The following is a 21,052-nucleotide window of genomic DNA, read 5'->3' as shown; positions in this document are numbered from 1 at the left end:
ACCATGAACACTTCCAGGGATGGGGCATCTACAGCTTCCCTACCCTCATTGTAAAAATTTCTTCTTTTTTCTGGGTTGCATTCTTACCTTGTTGAGGCTGAATATGAAGGTTCTTTCCACCATCTGTTCTTTGTTAAGATACAAGTGACGGTCTTTGTGCAGGAGTTCCCTTACTGTGAATCCCAAAGGTTAATGACCATACCAACATTATAGTGTATTGAAGTTCCACAAGACTTCACATGGGACTAGTTTAAGTGAAAACTTAGCATAATTATTGCCCTGTTTGGTCTAGCACTGTTGTTCTGCAAGTTTTGTTACACTACTTGCCAATGTTTCTACCCCTAAAAAAGGTATCATGAAATCTAAAATGTAGAATTGAAAAGAGATTTAGCACATATGAATGATTTAGATTTTTATTAAAAGGTAGCGTAAGGAGTCATCTTTTTCTGATTGGAATATAATACTAAATTACTAGTAAAATCACAGCAGTAATATAAAAAGTATTTTTTAATTTGGAAAGTTTTTAATCCTCACAGAGCTGTAGAAAAATAGTGTAATGGAGATGCTTACTTTGAACTACTGTGTGTTTAAGCTTTGAATCCTATTTTTGAATATATTTTAGACATTACTTTTGTAAAGGCTCAGGGTAGTCTGAAGCCTGAGGATTAGAGGTGAATTGTGGGTAGCTGGTCAGCTAAAATTTAACCAGTTACAATCTATCTAAGCTTCTGGAATAAGGACAGTCATGCAGAGCTCTTGTTCCCTATAAATTTCTAAAAGCTCCTCAGCAGTCAAAAAGATGCATGTCACAAAAGCAGCAGCTTCTAAACTAGCTACACCATGATGTCAACATGTAAATTAATGCAATAGTTTTTCTGTCCATTTGAATGTGCCTTTGGAGCTTCCTTGAGTTGTGTACAGTAATGGTCAAACCTTTGATACAGATGATTTAGGACCTATTAGTCAAAATGTATTTTTAGTTGAAGCGTCTTTTTCTTTTCTTCCTCATATCATAGAATCATAGAAATTATGGTGGAAAAGAGCTGAGCTGTACAGATACAATGTTTGCCATGCTGTGCCACTTGGCCACAGGATGGAGGGCCAAAAGCAGTTCTGGCTGGATTTTATTTACTAGTGCAGATACAGACTGTGATACTCAAAGAAAGAATGCTTTGAGTGACCCCTGCCAGACTTTGAGGGATACAGAGATTGAGTTCCAATCTGTTCTTTCCCTACTCTTGCTGTTGTTTTTTATTTTCTTACTTATGCATGTTGCCTTTGCTTCAGTTGAGCATCTTTTTGAGGACTGAAGCAAAAACCAAGGTTTTCAGAGCTTGGTCTGCTTGGCATCATCTTCTGTTAAAACAGGTTGTTTATGAGAAATATTCCCTTTCCCATTTGTGAACACACAACACCCCATGGCAAATGAACCAAGCCCTCACCCAAAGTTTTGATAATGTCCATAGAAAGAAAATCATACAAAGAGACTCATAATTTCTGTCAGTTGGCTGCAAGCAGACCTATGATGAATGCTTGTAATTTATGCAGCATGAATTAAAAATATATCTAAATACAAAACCGTTGGAGTCATGGATAATTCTCTGCCACTTGTTTACTCAGCCACAAGTAATCGTGGTAAGGGTGTCTGTACTTCATGTTTACTGAAGGATTTACTCTAGTTGGCTTATCATCTGCAATTTCTTAGGCAGAATTTTCTTAAAATATTATATTCATGTATTCATTTCATAAAATATTATATTCATGGGGAAAATACATTTTCATATATATGTATATATGCATCTCCTATGTGCCATTATCAAGCAAATTTTTTTATGAAGAGTTTGCAACTTACATACTCACATGTCTGTAAATGTTTTCAACAGGTTGTATCAATCTGTAAAAATTCTGTACTCCTTTGGGATTTTTGTGACCTATTCGATTCAGTTCTACGTCCCTGCAGAGATTCTCATTCCGGTTGTCACCTCCAGAGTGAGGCAGAAGTGGAAGTTCCTCAGTGAGCTTGTGGCAAGAGCACTATTAGTCTGCTCAACCTGTAAGTATGTGCAGAACATCCGTAAAAAACTTGCTGTTACATTTTGTTGGGACCTGCCCCCTTAAATATATGTTTTGTTGTTTGTTTTTCCTGAGGCTAGCAAACCTGAAATTTTGTTTCAATAATTCACTACATTTTGACTTTTATGAACAAGTGAAGCTAATGTTGTATTTGTATTTTAACCACATTTGTTTTAGTAGGTGCGACCAATTATTTGACAACCATATCTTTTGCCAGTAATACCCTAAAGCTGCCAACTGGAAAATAAACCTTTTTCAAATAAAAATTTTTAAGTGAGACACACATTGATGAGATTTGTCAGCATTTATCTACATGATCTTTAGTACACGCTTATCGTGGAGAAGTCCTTTCTCTGTTTTGTTGATCTCAGGTTTAAGCCTGAAGGTGTGCTGGTCTGTATCCATAAAGTAGCACTGACAAACATGGATGCCTGGTCATGGAGTTCATGAAGTGCCACTTATTTTAGGTGATAATGCTCCAAAGCAATTTTGCATCTCTACCCTCACTGCTTGTTACTTATATTGTTTTTCTTGCTTGTCCCCTAATTTTCCCATCCCTCCTACTTTCTGCTTTCTCACAACTAGTTGAGATCTTGGTGCTAGCAGGAGTCACCAGAGCTGACACTGAATGGTGAGTGTGGTCTCACCCTAGGAATCAATACTTCTGAAGGTAATGAACTGTGAGGGAAGTGTAGCTTTGCCTTCACAGCTCCCAGCCAAAGTTTTCAATAATGTAGGAACCTTTTCTCAAAGATGTTATAAAAAATTTGTTTCTTGTACAAAGCTGGCTTCTTGACTTGACCATTTGTATTGAAATGAGCTGTTAATTCCTTAAAAACAATCCAAACTGCTAAATAAGCAAAAAAATGCTAAACCCTGTTTTTTAGGAGAAAGTATTGATGAAAGAGAAGAGATTTGGTTTATTGTCTCCATTCTCTTGTTGAATGCAATAACTAATGTGCTGGATGACACCTAAGGATTGTTATCAAAGAAAACTTTAACATCCAGTGAGACCTTCTTAAGGTCAAGCCTGTTGAGAAAAACAGTTTAATGTCAGTGCAATTTAATTACTACAGTAAGCAAAGGGAAATACCATCAATCTAATAACTTGCTGCTCTGAAAATATATCTGCTTTGTGAAATTAAAGAAAAAACCAACAAAACCAAAAGTTTTCTTGAATGTCGAAGTGCATGTCTTCTGAAGCATCATATAGCCTGTGTTCTGCTTCAAGTGATCAAGGCGTTAAGATTTTAAGATTGAGGATAGATGAGTAAATCCTATAATACCTGAGAGACATCTAGATGAAAGTGCTTCAAGGTTCAAAATGCTTTTTAGTGCCTCTCCAGGACACAAAAAGGTCACCAGTAGGATCTCCAGTCCTAACCACACCTTGCTGTCATGAGGCCCTCAACTTCGGCTCACTCTCTGTTGCCCTTTATGTGCCCCTTATCACCTGCCCTGGTAATGATATCCCAATAGATTTGAAAAGCTAAAAATCTTGTAGATCCAAGGTGTTGCTTACAGCCAAAGGCTTTAAGGCCTTATAGGTGAAAGATATTTTCATGTATGTTCCTGAAGAGAATGAATAGGCTTAAAGGCATATTTCCCTGTTCGACTTGGGAAAATTATAAATGACTTAATGATATTCAGCCATGGGTTTTTTCTTAATTTTATCATTAACCTTTGTAATTTCTCTGTAGTCTGAAAAGGGAAAACTGGGTAACAATCTTGGAGAAAAGGAAGTAGAAAAAGAAAGGAAATTAGCTATATATATCTGAAGATACATATATACAAAAGATACATATAAAGATGTAACACTAGAATGCTGTATCTTTATGTCTTTGAAAAAAAATATGTATAGTAAAATTGTATCTAGTTTATGCCATTGAAACTTACCTGTGATATGAATCTCTAAAATGGAGCTGCTGAAGTGTTACAGGTGTTACTAGGATATTTGACAATATTAAATTGTTTGCTGCAAGGCACAAAAAAGTAACATTAAGAGTTTGCTCTTAAATGTTTGACATTTGCCAGGCTGTTGTGTGATATGTTGTATTATCCTAATGGCATTCAGGTTTTTTCCAAGTGGTTTCTACAAATTGTATGCATGCAGTAACTGTAATACTTTTTCACCAATTTCAACAATTGTGTAAGCTCCCATGCTTACATTAATCTTCTGTTTATCATTTTTCATTGAAACACTGGTTTTAAACAGAATTAATTTAAATATCTTCACTTTTCACTTAGCTGCACTGTCTAACTGCAGAACATGGGTCCTAAAATGATTCAGAAAGCGTTTCTTCAATAGAAAGTAAAAATCCAAAATCTTTTAAATTGAATTTTAGAAATTAAATGTTTTTAATATCAGTGATGGAATATGTTGTAATGTCTGGACCATTCAGAGGTCGTACACTGATTAAAGGCAGTCTGCTTGCTTGAAAATAATTCTCTGAGAAGCTTCAGCTGTGTTGCTAGTAACACATTAGCTTTCTAAGAGAAAACACGAAAAATCACTTATTACTAATTCTTGGGGCTTTTCGATTACTCAAAAACTACATCATTGTTTTGGTGTTGGAGTATATGAGAATTTTTTTTTTTGAAAAAGCAGACCTGGGGATCTGATAAAGTTTGTTTTAAGTAAGGACTTGACAAATGACCGGAGATACAACACACTCCCAAAAGCCATCTGTGTTGCTTAGGGCTTTTCATTGTTTACTTGCTCACTTTCGGACACTTAGGATTGCAGTATCTTTTGCATTTTTGTATTTCCATGTTCTGCTTCTTCTGCTTTTTTTCTATTTCATTTGCAAGAGACAAACATCTCTTCATCTTTGCTTGGATTTCACTGTATTTGGAGTAGCAAGTTGGAAGATCCCACCATACTTCATAAATCCTGACGTAAAGCTGTTGTTTTAAAAACTCAGATGAGCACCTTGTGCACTAAGTGGACAAGGGGTGAGCTGAGCTAAGCTAAGCTTGTGTTAAAGTCCAGCCTAGAGCTGGAGACTGGTTTTGGTGGATGCTGAAAGCAGGTGGGAGCTGGATGTCTAGCTAGCTAGGCAGAAATAGGATTGAAAGTTGGACTAAGCATCACTGTGGTGGGCAAAATGAGAAACTAGGAACACACACAAATAGAAGGAATAGGACAAGAGCCCCCGCTGGATTTGGGAAGCAATAGAACAGATTGCAGGTACAGTTTGGTGTGGATACTGCCTTGGTATTTGTGGTATTTGAATGCCAGATAACCTCAGTGCTTTGAAATATTTGGCAGGGTGGAATTTTTATAATGTTGGAAGTATTTACCCCAATTTTACATATTTAAAACACTTCTCACAAATATAGTTTGGATCCGTGTTTGCTGCATCTGCTTGGGTGAAGGTTGGGCATCATGCCCATGGTTCAGCCCTTAGCCAAGCCTGTTACATGGTAAGATTGTATCTCCAGCACATTGAGATTAATGGTTAAAGTATGAAGCTTTTTCAGTTTGCTTCTGAAGGAACTGGACCATCCTGGATGAATTTTTAAAGAATTATTTAATATCATTATGTGGAAAGCTGTAAATTTTCTTCCAGAGGTGAGTTTGTCTGGGGGAACAAGAAAAAAACCCCCATTTTACTCAAATCAATTGTGTCATGCCCACTGCTTGAAATAAACCGCTGTTTCATCATGAGTGTTCTTTACTCTCTCTTTCTTGTTCCCTTCTTCCCCCCTTTTCGCTGCACTCGTCCGTTGCGCTCTCTTTCTCGTTCCCTTCTTCCACCAATTTCCCTGCACTCGTTTGTTGCGCTCACTTTCTCGTTCCCTTCTTCCCTCGTTTTCCCCTGCATTCGTTCGTTGCTCTTTTTTTCTCGTTCCCTCCTTCCCCTTCTTCACTCGTTCGTTGCTCTTTTTTTCTCGTTCCATTCTTCCCCCTTTTCCCTTCACTCGTTCGTTGCTCTTTTTTTCTCGTTCCCTTCTTCCCCCTTATCCCTTCACTCATTTGTTGCTCTTTCTTTCTCGTTCCCTTCTTCCCCCTTCTTCACTCGTTCCTTGCTCTTTTTTTCTCGTTCCCTTCTTCCCCTTCTTCACTCGTTCGTTGCTCTTTTTTTCTCGTTCCATTCTTCCTCCTTTTCCCTTCACTCGTTCGTTGCTCTTTTTTTCTCGTTCCCTTCTTCCCCCTTATCCCTTCACTCATTTGTTGCTCTTTCTTTCTCGTTCCCTTCTTCCCCCTTCTTCACTCGTTCCTTGCTCTTTTTTTCTCGTTCCCTTCTTCCCCTTCTTCACTCGTTCGTTGCTCTTTTTTTTCTCGTTCCCTTCTTCCCCCTTCTTCACTCGTTCGTTGCTCTTTTTTTCTCGTTCCCTTCTTCCCCTTCTTCACTCGTTCGTTGCTCTTTTTTTCTCGTTCCCTTCTTCCCCCTTTTCCCTTCACTCGTTCGTTGCTCTTTTTTTCTCGTTCCCTTCTTCCCCTTCTTCACTCGTTCGTTGCTCTTTTTTTCCCGTTCCCTTCTTCCCCTTCTTCACTCGTTCGTTGTTCTTTTTTTCTCGTTCCCTTCTTCCCCTTCTTCACTTGTTCGTTGCTCTTTTTTTCTCGTTCCCTTCTTTCCCCATTTTCCCTTCACTCGTTCGTTGCTCTTTTTTTCTCGTTCCCTTCTTCTCCCTTCTTCACTTGTTTGTTGCTCTTTTTTTTCTCGTTCCCTTCCTCCCCTTCTTCACTCGTTCGTTGCTCTCTTTTTCTCGTTCCCTTCTTCCCCTTCTTCACTCGTTCGTTGCTCTTTTTTCTCGTTCTCTTCTTCCCCTTCTTCACTCGTTCGTTGTTCCTTTTTTCTCGTTCCCTTCTTCCCCTTCTTCGCTCGTTCGTTGCTCTTTTTTTCTCGTTCTCTTCTTTCCCTTCTTCACTCGTTCGTTGTTCTTTTTTTCTCGTTCCCTTCTTCCCCTTCTTCACTCGTTCGTTGCTCTTTTTTTCTCGTTCTCTTCTTCCCCTTCTTCACTCGTTCGTTGCTCTTTTTTTCTCGTTCCCTTCTTCCCCTTCTTCACTTGTTGGTTGCTCTTTTTTTCTCGTTCCCTTCTTCCCCTTCTTCACTCGTTCGTTGCTCTTTTTGTCTCGTTCCCTTCTTCCCCGTCTTCCCTTCACTCGTTTGTTGCTCTTTTTTTCTCGTTCCCTTCTTCCCCTTTTTCCTTCCCCCGTTTGTTGCTCTTCTTTTCTCGTTCCCTTCTTCCCCATTTTCCCTTCACTCGTTTTTTGCTCTTTCTTTCTCCTTCCCTCCTTTTTGCTTCTTCCCTTCACTCATTCGTTGCTCTTTCTTTCCCGCTTCCTTCTTTCTCCTCCCCTTTTTCCCTTCACTCGTCCGTTGCTCTTTCTCCTTCCCTTCTTCCCCTTTTCCCTTCACTTGTTCGTTGCTCTTTTTTTCTCTTTCCCTTCTTCCCCCTTCTTCCCTTCACTCGTTCATTGCTCTTTTTTTCTCGTTCGCTTCTTCCCTCCTTCCCCTTCACTCCTTCGTTGCTCTTTGTCATTTGCTTCTTGTGTATTTTCCCTTCTCTCCTTTCTTCCTTTCTCTTTCTCGTTCCTTTCTTCCCCCGTTCCCCTTCTCTCCTGCTTTGCTCTCTCTTTCTCGGGCCCAGTGCTCAGTTTCTGGCTCCAAGAAGGGTTAGGCTTAGTGTTATGGTTACGCCTAGGGTTAGGCTTTGGAAAACCACAAAGCCAGGAGCTCCAGGGACACTGACCATGGGAAAGGCAGGCCAAGGTGAGCGCAGCACAGCCAAAACCTTGCTCCCTCTTCTTCTTTCTGCTTGGAACTCGCCCCAGCCCAATGCCCGATTTCTGGCTCCAACTAGGGTTAGGGTTGGGGTTACGCCTAGGGTTAGGCTTTGGAAAACCACAAAGCCAGGAGCTCCAGGGACACTGACTGTGCGAAAGGCAGGCCAAGATGAGCATGACACAGCCAAAACCTTACTCCCTCTTCTTCCTGCTGCTTGGAACTCACTACTGCCCAGTGCCCGATTTCTGGCTCAAACTAGGGTTAGGGTTAGGGTTAGGGTTAGGCCTAGGGTTAGGCTTTGGAAACCACAAAGCCAGGAGCTTCAGGGACACTGACTGTGCCAAAGGCAGGCCAAATTGAGCACGGCACAGCCAAAACTTTGCTCCCTCTTCTTCTTCTTTCCGCTCTGAACACGCCATAGCCCAATGCCTGATTCCTGGCTCCAACTAGGGTTAGGGTTAGGGTTAGGGTTAGGCCTAGGGTTAGGCTTTGGAAAACCACAAAGCCAGGAGCTCCAGGGACACTGACCATGCGAAAGGCAGGCCAAGATGAGCATGACACAGCCAAAACCTTGCTCCCTCTTCTTCTTTCTGCTTGGAACTCGCCACTGCCCAGTGCCTGTTTCCTGGCTCAAACTAGGGTTAGGGTTAGGGTTACGCCTAGGGTTAGGCTTGAGAAAACCACAAAGCCAGGAGCTCCAGGGACACTGACTGTGCGAAAGGCAGGCCAAGATGAGCATGACACAGCCAAAACCTTACTCCCTCTTCTTCTTCTTTCTGCTTGGAACTCACCACTGCCCAGTGCCTGATTCCTGGCTCAAACTGGGGTTAGGGTTAGGGTTACGCCTAGGGTTAGGCTTGAGAAAACCACAAAGCCAGGAGCTCCAGGGACACTGACCATGGAACAGGCAGGCCAAGGTGAGCGCAGCACAGCCCAAATTTTGATCCCACTTCTTCTTTCTGCTTGGAACTTGCCCCAGCCCAATGCCTGATTCCTGGCTCAAGCTAGGGTTAGGGTTAGGGAAATGCCTAGGGTTGGGCTTGAGAAAACCACAAAGCCGGGAGCTCCAAGGACACTGACCATGGGAAAGGCAGGCCAAGATGAGTGCAGCCCAACCAAAACTTCTCTTTCTCGTTCCCTTCTTCCCCCTTTATCCCTTCACTCGTTCATTGCTCTCTCTTTCTCCTTCCCTTCTTCTCCCTTCTTTCCTTCTCTTGTTTGTTGCTCTCCCCTTCTCCTTCCCTTCTTCCCCATTATCCCTTCACTCGTTCGTTGCTCTTTTTTTCTCGTTCCCTTCTTCCCCATTTTCCCTTCACTCGTTCGTTGCTCTTTTTTCTCGTTCCCTTCTTCCCCCTTCTTCACTCGTTCGTTGCTCTTTTTCTCGTTCCCTTCTTCCCCTTCTTCCCTTCACTCGTTTGTTGCTCTTTTTTTCTCGTTCCCTTCTTCCCTCCTTCCCCTTCACTCCTTCGTTGCTCTTTGTCGTTTGCTTCTTGTGTATTTTCCCTTCTCTCCTTTCTTCCTTTCTCTTTCTCGTTCCTTTCTTCCCCCGTTCCCCTTCTCTCCTGCTTTGCTCTCTCTTTCTCGGGCCCAGTGCTCAGTTTCTGGCTCCAAGAAGGGTTAGACTTAGTGTTATGGTTACGCCTAGGGTTAGGCTTTGGAAAACCACAAAGCCAGGAGCTCCAGGGACACTGACCATGGGAAAGGCAGGCCAAGGTGAGCGCAGCACAGCCCAAACCTTGCTCCCTCTTCTTCCTGCTGCTTGGAACTCGCCCCAGCCCAATGCCCGATTTCTGGCTCCAACTAGGGTTAGGGTTAGGGTTAGGCCTAGGGTTAGGCTTTGGAAACCACAAAGCCAGGAGCTCCAGGGACACTGACTGTGCCAAAGGCAGACCAAATTGAGCACGGCACAGCCAAAACTTTGCTCCCTCTTCTTCTTCTTTCCGCTCTGAACACGCCATAGCCCAATGCCTGATTCCTGGCTCAAACTAGGGTTAGGGTTAGGGTTAGGCCTAGGGTTAGGCTTGAGAAAACCACAAAGCCAGGAGCTCCAGGGACACTGACTGTGCGAAAGGCAGGCCAAGATGAGCATGACACAGCCAAAACCTTACTCCCTCTTCTTCTTCTTTCTGCTTGGAACTCGCCACTGCCCAGTGCCTGTTTCCTGGCTCAAACTAGGGTTAGGGTTAGGGTTACGCCTAGGGTTAGGCTTGAGAAAACCACAAAGCCAGGCGCTCCAGGGACACTGACTGTGCCAAAGGCAGGCCAAGATGAGCATGACACAGCCAAAACCTTACTCCCTCTTCTTCTTCTTTCTGCTTGGAACTTGCCCCAGCCCAATGCCTGATTCCTGGCTCAAACTAGGGTTAGGGTTAGGGTTACGCCTAGGGTTAGGCTTGAGAAAACCACAAAGCCAGGAGCTCCAGGGACACTGACCATGGGGAAGGCAGGCCAAGGTGAGCGCAGCACAGCCCAAATTTTGATCCCACTTCTTCTTTCTGCTTGGAACTTGCCCCAGCCCAATGCCTGATTCCTGGCTCAAACTAGGGTTAGGGTTAGGGAAATGCCTAGGGTTGGGCTTGAGAAAACCACAAAGCCGGGAGCTCCAAGGACACTGACCATGGGAAAGGAGGCCAAGATGAGTGCAGCCCAACCAAAACTTCTCTTTCTCGTTCCCTTCTTCCCCCTTTATCCCTTCACTCGTTCATTGCTCTCTCTTTCTCCTTCCCTCCTTCTCCCTTCTTTCCTTCTCTTGTTTGTTGCTCTCCCCTTCTCCTTCCCTTCTTCCCCCTTATCCCTTCACTCGTTCGTTGCTCTTTTTTTCTCGTTCCCTTCTCCCCCTTCTTCCCTTCACTCGTTTGTTGCTCTTTTTTTCTCGTTCCCTTCTTCCCTCCTTCCCCTTCACTCCTTCGTTGCTCTTTGTCGTTTGCTTCTTGTGTATTTTCCCTTCTTTCCTTTCTTCCTTTCTCTTTCTCGTTCCTTTCTTCCCCCGTTCCCCTTCTCTCCTGCTTTGCTCTCTCTTTCTCGGGCCCAGTGCTCAGTTTCTGGCTCCAAGAAGGGTTAGGCTTAGTGTTATGGTTACGCCTAGGGTTAGGCTTTGGAAAACCACAAAGCCAGGAGCTCCAGGGACACTGACCATGGGAAAGGCAGGCCAAGGTGAGCGCAGCACAGCCCAAATCTTACTCCCTCTTCTTCCTGCTGCTTGGAACTCACTACTGCCCAATGCCCGATTTCTGGCTCCAACTAGGGTTAGGGATAGGGTTAGGGTTAGGCCTAGGGTTAGGCTTTGGAAACCACAAAGCCAGGAGCTTCAGGGACACTGACTGTGCGAAAGGCAGGCCAAGGTGAGCATGACACAGCCAAAACCTTACTCCCTCTTCTTCCTGCTGCTTGGAACTCACTACTGCCCAATGCCCGATGCCTGGCTCAAACTAGGGTTAGGGTTAGGGTTACGCCTAGGGTTAGGCTTGAGAAAACCACAAAGCCAGGAGCTCCAGGGACACTGACCATGTGAAAGGCAGGCCAAGGTGAGCATGACACAGCCAAAACCTTACTCCCTCTTCTTCCTGCTGCTTAGAACTCACAACTGCCCAATGCCCGATTTCTGGCTCAAACTAGGGTTAGAGATAGGGTTAGGGTTAGGCCTAGGGTTAGGCTTTGGAAACCACAAAGCCAGGAGCTCCAGGGACACTGACTGTGCCAAAGGCAGGCCAAATTGAGCACGGCACAGCCAAAACTTTGCTCCCTCTTCTTCTTCTTTCCGCTCTGAACACGCCATAGCCCAATGCCTGATTCCTGGCTCCAACTAGGGTTAGGGTTAGGGTTAGTGTTAGGGTTAGGCCTAGGGTTAGGCTTTGGAAAACCACAAAGCCAGGAGCTCCAGGGACACTGACCATGCGAAAGGCAGGCCAAGATGAGTGCAGCCCAACCAAAACTTCTCTTTCTCGTTCCCTTCTTCCCCTTCTTCACTCGTTCGTTGCTCTTTTTTTCTCCTTCCCTTCTTCCCCTTCTCCACTCGTTCGTTGTTCTTTTCTTCTCGTTCCCTTCTTCCTTCTTCTTCACTCGTTCGTTGTTCATTTTTTCTCGTTCCCTTCTTCCCCTTCTTCACTCGTTCGTTGCTCTTTTTTTCTCGTTCCCTTCTTCCCCTTCTTCACTCGTTTGTTGTTCTTTTTTTCTCGTTCCCTTCTTCCCCTTCTTCACTCGTTCGTTGCTCTTTTTTTCTCGTTCCCTTCTTCCCCTTCTTCACTCGTTCGTTGCTCTTTTTTTCTCCTTCCCTTCTTCCCTTCTTCACTCGTTCGTTGTTCTTTTTTTCTCGTTCCCTTCTTCCCCTTCTTCACTCGTTCGTTGTTCTTTTTTTCTCGTTCCCTTCTTCCCCTTCTTCACTCGTTCGTTGTTCTTTTTTTCTCGTTCCCTTCTTCCCCTTCTTCACTCGTTCGTTGTTATTTTTTTCTCGTTCCCTTCTTCCCCAGCTTCACTCGTTCGTTGCTCTTTTTTTCTCATTCCCTTCTTCCCCCTTCTTCACTCGTTCGTTGCTCTTTTTTCTCGTTCCCTTCTTCCCCTTCTTCACTCGTTCGTTGTTCTTTTTTTCTCGTTCCCTTCTTCCCCTTCTTCACTCGTTCGTTGTTCTTTTATTCCCGTTCCCTTCTTCCCCTTCTTCACTCGTTCGTTGTTCTTTTTTTCTCGTTCCCTTCTTCCCCTTCTTCACTCGTTCGTTGCTCTTTTTTTCTCGTTCCCTTCTTCCCCTTCTTCACTCGTTCGTTGCTCTTTTTTCTTGTTCCCTTCTTCCCCCTTCTTCACTCGTTCGTTGCTCTTTTTTCTCGTTCCCTTCTTCCCCTTCTTCACTCGTTCGTTGTTCTTTTTTTCTCGTTCCCTTCTTCCCCTTCTTCACTCGTTCGTTGTTCTTTTATTCCCGTTCCCTTCTTCCCCTTCTTCACTCGTTCGTTGTTCTTTTTTTCTCGTTCCCTTCTTCCCCTTCTTCACTCATTCGTTGCTCTTTTTTTCTCGTTCCCTTCTTCCCTTTCTTCACTCGTTCGTTGCTCTTTTTTTTCTCGTTCCCTTCTTCCCCTTCTGCACTCGTTCGTTGCTCTTTTTTTCTCGTTCCCTTCTTCCCTCAGCTTCACTCGTTCGTTGTTCTTTTTTTCTCGTTCCCTTCTTCCCCTTTTTCCCTTCACTCGTTCGTTGTTCTTTTTTCTCGTTCCCTTCTTCCCCTTCTTCACTCGTTCGTTGCTCTTTTTTTCTCGTTCCCTTCTTCCCCTTCTTCACTTGTTCGTTGCTCTTTTTTTCTCGTTCCCTTCTTCCCCCTTCTTCACTCGTTCGTTGTTCTTTTTTTCTCGTTCCCTTCTTCCCCCTTCTTCACTCGTTCGTTGTTCTTTTTTTCTCGTTCCCTTCTTCCCCCAGCTTCACTCGTTCGTTGCTCTTTTTTCCTCGTTCCCTTCTTCCCCTTCTTCACTCGTTCGTTGCTCTTTTTTTCTCATTCCCTTCTTCCCCTTCTTCACTCGTTCGTTGTTTTTTTTTTCTCGTTCCCTTCTTCCCCCTTCTTCACTCGTTCGTTGTTCTTTTTTTCTCGTTCCCTTCTTCCCTTTCTTCACTCGTTCGTTGCTCTTTTTTTCTCGTTCCCTTCTTCCCCCTTCTTCACTCGTTCGTTGTTCTTTTTTTCTCGTTCCCTTCTTCCCCTTCTTCACTCGTTCGTTGCTCTTTTTTTCTCGTTCCCTTCTTCCCTTTCTTCACTCGTTCGTTGCTCTTTTTTTCTCGTTCCCTTCTTCCCCTTCTTCACTCGTTCGTTGCTCTTTTCTTCTCGTTCCCTTCTTCCTTCTTCTTCACTCGTTCGTTGTTCTTTTTTTCTCGTTCCCTTCTTCCCCTTCTTCACTCGTTCCTTGCTCTTTTTTTCTCCTTCCCTTCTTCCCCCTTCTTCACTCGTTCGTTGCTCTTTTTTTCTCGTTCCCTTCTTCCCCTTCTTCACTCGTTCGTTGCTCTTTTTTTCTCGTTCCCTTCTTCCCTCCTTCCCCTTCACTCCTTCGTTGCTCTTTGTCGTTTGCTTCTTGTGTATTTTCCCTTCTCTCCTTTCTTCCTTTCTCTTTCTCGTTCCTTTCTTCCCCCGTTCCCCTTCTCTCCTGCTTTGCTCTCTCTTTCTCGGGCCCAGTGCTCAGTTTCTGGCTCCAAGAAGGGTTAGGCTTAGTGTTATGGTTACGCCTAGGGTTAGGCTTTGGAAAACCACAAAGCCAGGAGCTCCAGGGACACTGACCATGGGAAAGGCAGGCCAAGGTGAGCGCAGCACAGCCCAAACCTTGCTCCCTCTTCTTCTTTCTGCTTGGAACTCGCCCCAGCCCAATGCCCGATTTCTGGCTCAAACTAGGCTTAGGGATAGGGTTAGGGTTAGGCCTAGGGTTAGGCTTTGGAAACCACAAAGCCAGGAGCTTCAGGGACACTGACTGTGCCAAAGGCAGACCAAATTGAGCACGGCACAGCCAAAACTTTGCTCCCTCTTCTTCTTCTTTCCGCTCTGAACACGCCATAGCCCAATGCCTGATTCCTGGCTCCAACTAGGGTTAGGGTTAGGGTTAGTGTTAGGGTTAAGCCTAGGGTTAGGCTTGAGAAAACCACAAAGCCAGGAGCTTCAGGGACACTGACTGTGCCAAAGGCAGGCCAAATTGAGCACGGCACAGCCAAAACCTTGCTCCCTCTTCTTCTTTCTGCTTGGAACTCGCCACTGCCCAATGCCTGATTCCTGGCTCAAACTAGGGTTAGGGTTAGGGTTACGCCTAGGGTTAGGCTTGAGAAAACCACAAAGCCAGGAGCTCCAGGGACACTGACCATGGGGAAGGCAGGCCAAGATGAGCATGACACAGCCAAAACCTTACTCCCTCTTCTTCTTCTTTCTGCTTGGAACTTGCCCCAGCCCAATGCCTGATTCCTGGCTCAAACTAGGGTTAGGGTTAGGGTTACGCCTAGGGTTAGGCTTGAGAAAACCACAAAGCCAGGAGCTCCAGGGACACTGACCATGGGAAAGGCAGGCCAAGGTGAGCGCAGCACAGCCCAAATTTTGATCCCACTTCTTCTTTCTGCTTGGAACTTGCCCCAGCCCAATGCCCGATTTCTGGCTCCAACTAGGGTTAGGGTTAGGGAAATGCCTAGGGTTGGGCTTGAGAAAACCACAAAGCCGGGAGCTCCAAGGACACTGACCATGGGAAAGGCAGGCCAAGATGAGTGCAGCCCAACCAAAACTTCTCTTTCTCGTTCCCTTCTTCCCCCTTTAGCCCTTCACTCGTTCATTGCTCTCTCTTTCTCCTTCCCTCCTTCTCCCTTCTTTCCTTCTCTTGTTTGTTGCTCTCCCCTTCTCCTGCCCTTCTTCCCCCTTATCCCTTCACTCGTTCGTTGCTCTTTTTTTCTCGTTCCCTTCTTCCCCATTTTCCCTTCACTCGTTCGTTGCTCTTTTTTCTCGTTCCCTTCTTCCCCCTTCTTCACTCGTTCGTTGCTCTTTTTCTCGTTCCCTTCTTCCCCTTCTTCCCTTCACTCGTTTGTTGCTCTTTTTTTCTCGTTCCCTTCTTCCCTCCTTCCCCTTCACTCCTTCGTTGCTCTTTGTCGTTTGCTTCTTGTGTATTTTCCCTTCTCTCCTTTCTTCCTTTCTCTTTCTCGTTCCTTTCTTCCCCCGTTCCCCTTCTCTCCTGCTTTGCTCTCTCTTTCTCGGGCCCAGTGCTCAGTTTCTGGCTCCAAGAAGGGTTAGGCTTAGTGTTATGGTTACGCCTAGGGTTAGGCTTTGGAAAACCACAAAGCCAGGAGCTCCAGGGACACTGACCATGGGAAAGGCAGGCCAAGGTGAGCGCAGCACAGCCCAATTCTTACTCCCTCTTCTTCCTGCTGCTTGGAACTCGCCCCAGCCCAATGCCCGATTTCTGGCTCCAACTAGGCTTAGGGATAGGGTTGGGGTTAGGCCTAGGGTTAGGCTTTGGAAACCACAAAGCCAGGAGCTTCAGGGACACTGACTGTGCCAAAGGCAGACCAAATTGAGCACGGCACAGCCAAAACCTTACTCCCTCTTCTTCTTCTTTCTGCTTGGAACTTGCCCCAGCCCAATGCCTGATTCCTGGCTCAAACTAGGGTTAGGGTTAGGGTTACGCCTAGGGTTGGGCTTGAGAAAACCACAAAGCCAGGAGCTCCAGGGACACTGACTGTGCGAAAGGCAGGCCAAGATGAGCATGACACAGCCAAAACCTTGCTCCCTCTTCTTCTTTCTGCTTGGAACTCACCACTGCCCAGTGCCTGATTCCTGGCTCAAACTAGGGTTAGGGTTAGGGTTACGCCTAGGGTTAGGCTTGAGAAAACCACAAAGCCAGGAGCTCCAGGGACACTGACCATGGGAAAGGCAGGCCAAGATGAGTGCAGCCCAACCAAAACTTCTCTTTCTCGTTCCCTTCTTCCCCCTTTAGCCCTTCACTCGTTCATTGCTCTCTCTTTCTCCTTCCCTCCTTCTCCCTTCTTTCCTTCTCTTGTTTGTTGCTCTCCCCTTCTCCTGCCCTTCTTCCCCCTTTTCCATTCACTCGTTCGTTGCTCTTTTTTCTCGTTCCCTTCTTCCCCATTTTCCCTTCACTCGTTCGTTGCTCTTTTTTTCTCCTTCCCTTCTTCCCCTTCTTCACTCGTTCGTTGCTCTTTTTTTCTCGTTCCCTTCTTCCCCTTCTTCACTCGTTCGTTGTTCGTTTTTTCTCGTTCCCTTCTTGCCCTTCTTCCCTTCACTCATTCGTTGCTCTCTTTCTCCTTCCCTTCTTCCCCTTTTCCCTTCACTTGTTCGTTGCTCTTTTTTCCTCTTTCCCTTCTCCCCCTTCTTCCCTTCACTCGTTTGTTGCTCTTTTTTTCTCGTTCCCTTCTTCCCTCCTTCCCCTTCACTCCTTCGTTGCTCTTTGTCGTTTGCTTCTTGTGTATTTTCCCTTCTCTCCTTTCTTCCTTTCTCTTTCTCGTTCCTTTCTTCCCCCGTTCCCCTTCTCTCCTGCTTTGCTCTCTCTTTCTCGGGCCCAGTGCTCAGTTTCTGGCTCCAAGAAGGGTTAGGCTTAGTGTTATGGTTACGCCTAGGGTTAGGCTTTGGAAAACCACAAAGCCAGGAGCTCCAGGGACACTGACCATGGGAAAGGCAGGCCAAGGTGAGCGCAGCACAGCCCAAATCTTACTCCCTCTTCTTCCTGCTGCTTGGAACTCACTACTGCCCAATGCCCGATTTCTGGCTCCAACTAGGGTTAGGGTTAGGGTTAGGGTTAGGCCTAGGGTTAGGCTTTGGAAACCACAAAGCCAGGAGCTTCAGGGACACTGACTGTGCCAAAGGCAGGCCAAATTGAGCACGGCACAGCCAAAACTTTGCTCCCTCTTCTTCTTCTTTCCGCTCTGAACACGCCATAGCCCAATGCCTGATTCCTGGCTCCAACTAGGGTTAGGGTTAGGGTTAGTGTTAGGGTTAGGCCTAGGGTTAGGCTTTGGAAAACCACAAAGCCAGGAGCTCCAGGGACACTGACCATGCGAAAGGCAGGCCAAGATGAGTGCAGCCCAACCAAAACTTCTCTTTCTCGTTCCCTTCTTCCCCTTCTTCACTCGTTCGTTGCTCTTTTTTTCTCCTTCCCTTCTTCCCCTTCTTCACTCGTTCGTTGCTCTTTTTTTCTCCTTCCTTTCTTCCCCTTCTCCACTCGTTCGTTGTTCTTTTCTTCTCGTTCCCTTCTTCCTTCTTCTTCACTCGTTCGTTGTTCATTTTTTCTCGTTCCCTTCTTCCCCTTCTTCACTCGTTCGTTGCTCTTTTTTTCTCGTTCCCTTCTTCCCCTTCTTCACTCGTTTGTTGTTCTTTTTTTCTCGTTCCCTTCTTCCCCTTCTTCACTCGTTCGTTGCTCTTTTTTTCTCCTTCCCTTCTTCCCCTTCTTCACTCGTTCGTTGCTCTTTTTTTCTCCTTCCCTTCTTCCCCTTCTCCACTCGTTCGTTGTTCTTTTCTACTCGTTCCCTTCTTCCTTCTTCTTCACTCGTTCGTTGTTCATTTTTTCTCGTTCCCTTCTTCCCCTTCTTCACTCGTTCGTTGCTCTTTTTTTCTCGTTCCCTTCTTCCCCTTCTTCACTCGTTCGTTGTTCATTTTTTCTCGTTCCCTTCTTCCCCTTCTTCACTCGTTCGTTGCTCTTTTTTTCTCGTTCCCTTCTTCCCCTTCTTCACTCGTTCGTTGTTCTTTTTTTCTCGTTCCCTTCTTCCCCTTCTTCACTCGTTCGTTGCTCTTTTTTTCTCGTTCCCTTCTTCCCCTTCTTCACTCGTTCGTTGCTCTTTTTTTCTCCTTCCCTTCTTCCCCTTCTTCACTCGTTCGTTGTTCTTTTTTTCTCGTTCCCTTCTTCCCCTTTTTCACTCGTTCGTTGTTCTTTTTTTCTCGTTCCCTTCTTCCCCTTCTTCACTCGTTCGTTGTTCTTTTTTTCTCGTTCCCTTCTTCCCCTTCTTCACTCGTTCGTTGTTCTTTTTTTCTCGTTCCCTTCTTCCCCTTCTTCACTCGTTCGTTGCTCTTTTTTTCTCGTTCCCTTCTTCCCCTTCTTCACTCGTTCGTTGCTCTTTTTTTCTCGTTCCCTTCTTCCCCTTCTTCACTCGTTCGTTGCTCTTTTTTCTCGTTCCCTTCTTCCCTTTCTTCACTCGTTCGTTGCTCTTTTTTTTCTCGTTCCCTTCTTCCCCTTCTGCACTCGTTCGTTGCTCTTTTTTTCTCCTTCCCTTCTTCCCCTTCTTCACTCGTTCGTTGCTCTTTTTTTCTCGTTCCCTTCTTCCCCTTCTTCACTCGTTCATTGCTCTTTTTTTCTCGTTCCCTTCGTCCCCTTCTTCACTCATTCGTTGCTCTTTTTTTCTCGTTCCCTTCTTCCCCCTTCTTCACTCGTTCGTTGCTCTTTTTTTCTCGTTCCCTTCTTCCCTCAGCTTCACTCGTTCGTTGTTCTTTTTTTCTCGTTCCCTTCTTCCCCTTCTTCACTCATTCGTTGTTTTTTCTCATTCCCTTCTTCCCCTTCTTCACTCGTTCGTTGCTCTTTTTTTTCTCGTTCCCTTCTTCCCCCTTCTTCACTCGTTCGTTGCTCTTTTTTTCTCGTTCCCTTCTTCCCCTTCTTCACTCGTTCGTTGTTCTTTTTTTCTCGTTCCCTTCTTGCCCCAGCTTCACTCGTTCGTTGCTCTTTTTTCCTCGTTCCCTTCTTCCCCTTCTTCACTCGTTCGTTGCTCTTTTTTTCTCATTCCCTTCTTCCCCTTCTTCACTCGTTCGTTGTTTTTTTTTTCTCGTTCCCTTCTTCCCCCTTCTTCACTCGTTCGTTGTTCTTTTTTTCTCGTTCCCTTCTTCCCTTTCTTCACTCGTTCGTTGCTCTTTTTTTCTCGTTCCCTTCTTCCCCCTTCTTCACTTGTTCGTTGTTCTTTTTTTCTCGTTCCCTTCTTCCCTTTCTTCACTCGTTCGTTGCTCTTTTTTTCTCGTTCCCTTCTTCCCCCTTCTTCACTCGTTCGTTGCTCTTTTTTTCTCGTTCCCTTCTTCCCCTTCTTCACTCGTTCGTTGTTCTTTTTTTCTCGTTCCCTTCTTCCCCTTCTTCACTCGTTCGTTGCTCTTTTTTTCTCGTTCCCTTCTTCCCCTTCTTCACTCGTTCGTTGCTCTTTTTTTCTCCTTCCCTTCTTCCCCTTCTTCACTCGTTCGTTGTTCTTTTTTTTCTCGTTCCCTTCTTCCCCTTTTTCACTCGTTCGTTGCTCTTTTTTTCTCGTTCCCTTCTTCCCCTTCTTCACTCGTTCGTTGTTCTTTTTTTCTCGTTCCCTTCTTCCCCTTTTTCACTCGTTCGTTGCTCTTTTTTTCTCGTTCCCTTCTTCCCCTTTTTCACTCGTTCGTTGCTCTTTTTTTCTCGTTCCCTTCTTCCCCTTCTTCACTCGTTCGTTGCTCCTTTTTTTCTCGTTCCCTTCTTCCCCTTCTTCACTCGTTCGTTGCTCTTTTTTTCTCGTTCCCTTCTTCCCCTTCTTCACTCGTTCGTTGCTCTTTTTTTCTCGTTCCCTTCTTCCCCTTTCTTCACTCGTTCGTTGCTCTTTTTTTCTCGTTCCCTTCTTCCCCCTTCTTCACTCGTTCGTTGCTCTTTTTTTCTCGTTCCCTTCTTCCCCTTCTTCACTCGTTCCTTGCTCTTTTTTTCTCGTTCCCTTCTTCCCCTTCTTCACTCGTTCGTTGCTCTTTTTTTCTCGTTCCCTTCTTCCCCTTCTTCACTCGTTCGTTGTTCTTTTTTTCTCGTTCCCTTCTTCCCTTTCTTCACTCGTTCGTTGCTCTTTTTTTTCTCGTTCCCTTCTTCCCCTTCTGCACTCGTTCGTTGCTCTTTTTTTCTCCTTCCCTTCTTCCCCTTCTTCACTCGTTCGTTGCTCTTTTTTTCTCGTTCCCTTCTTCCCCTTCTTCACTCGTTCGTTGTTCTTTTTTTCTCGTTCCCTTCTTCCCTTTCTTCACTCGTTCGTTGCTCTTTTTTTTCTCGTTCCCTTCTTCCCCTTCTGCACTCGTTCGTTGCTCTTTTTTTCTCGTTCCCTTCTTCCCCTTCTTCACTCATTCGTTGCTCTTTTTTTCTCGTTCCCTTCTTCCCCCTTCTTCACTCGTTCGTTGCTCTTTTTTTCTCGTTCCCTTCTTCCCTCAGCTTCACTCGTTCGTTGTTCTTTTTTTCTCGTTCCCTTCTTCCCCCTTCTTCACTCATTCGTTGTTTTTTCTCATTCCCTTCTTCCCCTTCTTCACTCGTTCGTTGCTCTTTTTTTCTCGTTCCCTTCTTCCCCCTTCTTCACTCGTTCGTTGCTCTTTTTTTCTCGTTCCCCTTCTTCCCCTTCTTCACTCGTTCGTTGTTCTTTTTTTCTCGTTCCCTTCTTGCCCCAGCTTCACTCGTTCGTTGCTCTTTTTTCCTCGTTCCCTTCTTCCCCTTCTTCACTCGTTCGTTGCTCTTTTTTTTCTCATTCCCTTCTTCCCCTTCTTCACTCGTTCGTTGTTTTTTTTTTCTCGTTCCCTTCTTCCCTTTCTTCACTCGTTCGTTGCTCTTTTTTTCTCGTTCCCCTTCTTCCCCCTTCTTCACTCGTTCGTTGTTCTTTTTTTCTCGTTCCCTTCTTCCCTTTCTTCACTCGTTCGTTGCTCTTTTTTTCTCGTTCCCTTCTTCCCCTTTCTTCACTCGTTCGTTGCTCTTTTTTTCTCGTTCCCTTCTTCCCCCTTCTTCACTCGTTCGTTGCTCTTTTTTTCTCGTTCCCTTCTTCCCCTTCTTCACTCGTTCCTTGCTCTTTTTTTCTCG

At 45.2% G+C, this 21,052-nt stretch overlaps 1 protein-coding gene across 1 annotated transcript in view; it reads left to right on the top strand.

Annotated features, from left to right (window-relative positions):
- Window positions 1-21,052, top strand: part of SLC36A4 (solute carrier family 36 member 4) — a 203,815-nt gene that overhangs the window by 41,112 nt on the left and 141,651 nt on the right. Inside the window, 1 exon segment of the mRNA XM_048295281.1 lies at window positions 1,884-2,053. Within this exon segment, the coding sequence (XP_048151238.1) occupies window positions 1,884-2,053 (170 nt within the window).

This window comes from Corvus hawaiiensis, chromosome 2, assembly GCF_020740725.1.
Source record: "Corvus hawaiiensis isolate bCorHaw1 chromosome 2, bCorHaw1.pri.cur, whole genome shotgun sequence".
Taxonomy (NCBI): Eukaryota; Metazoa; Chordata; class Aves; order Passeriformes; family Corvidae; genus Corvus; species Corvus hawaiiensis.
Note: the sequence above shows the minus strand (reverse complement) of the source record. Positions and strands in the feature narration are given on the sequence as shown.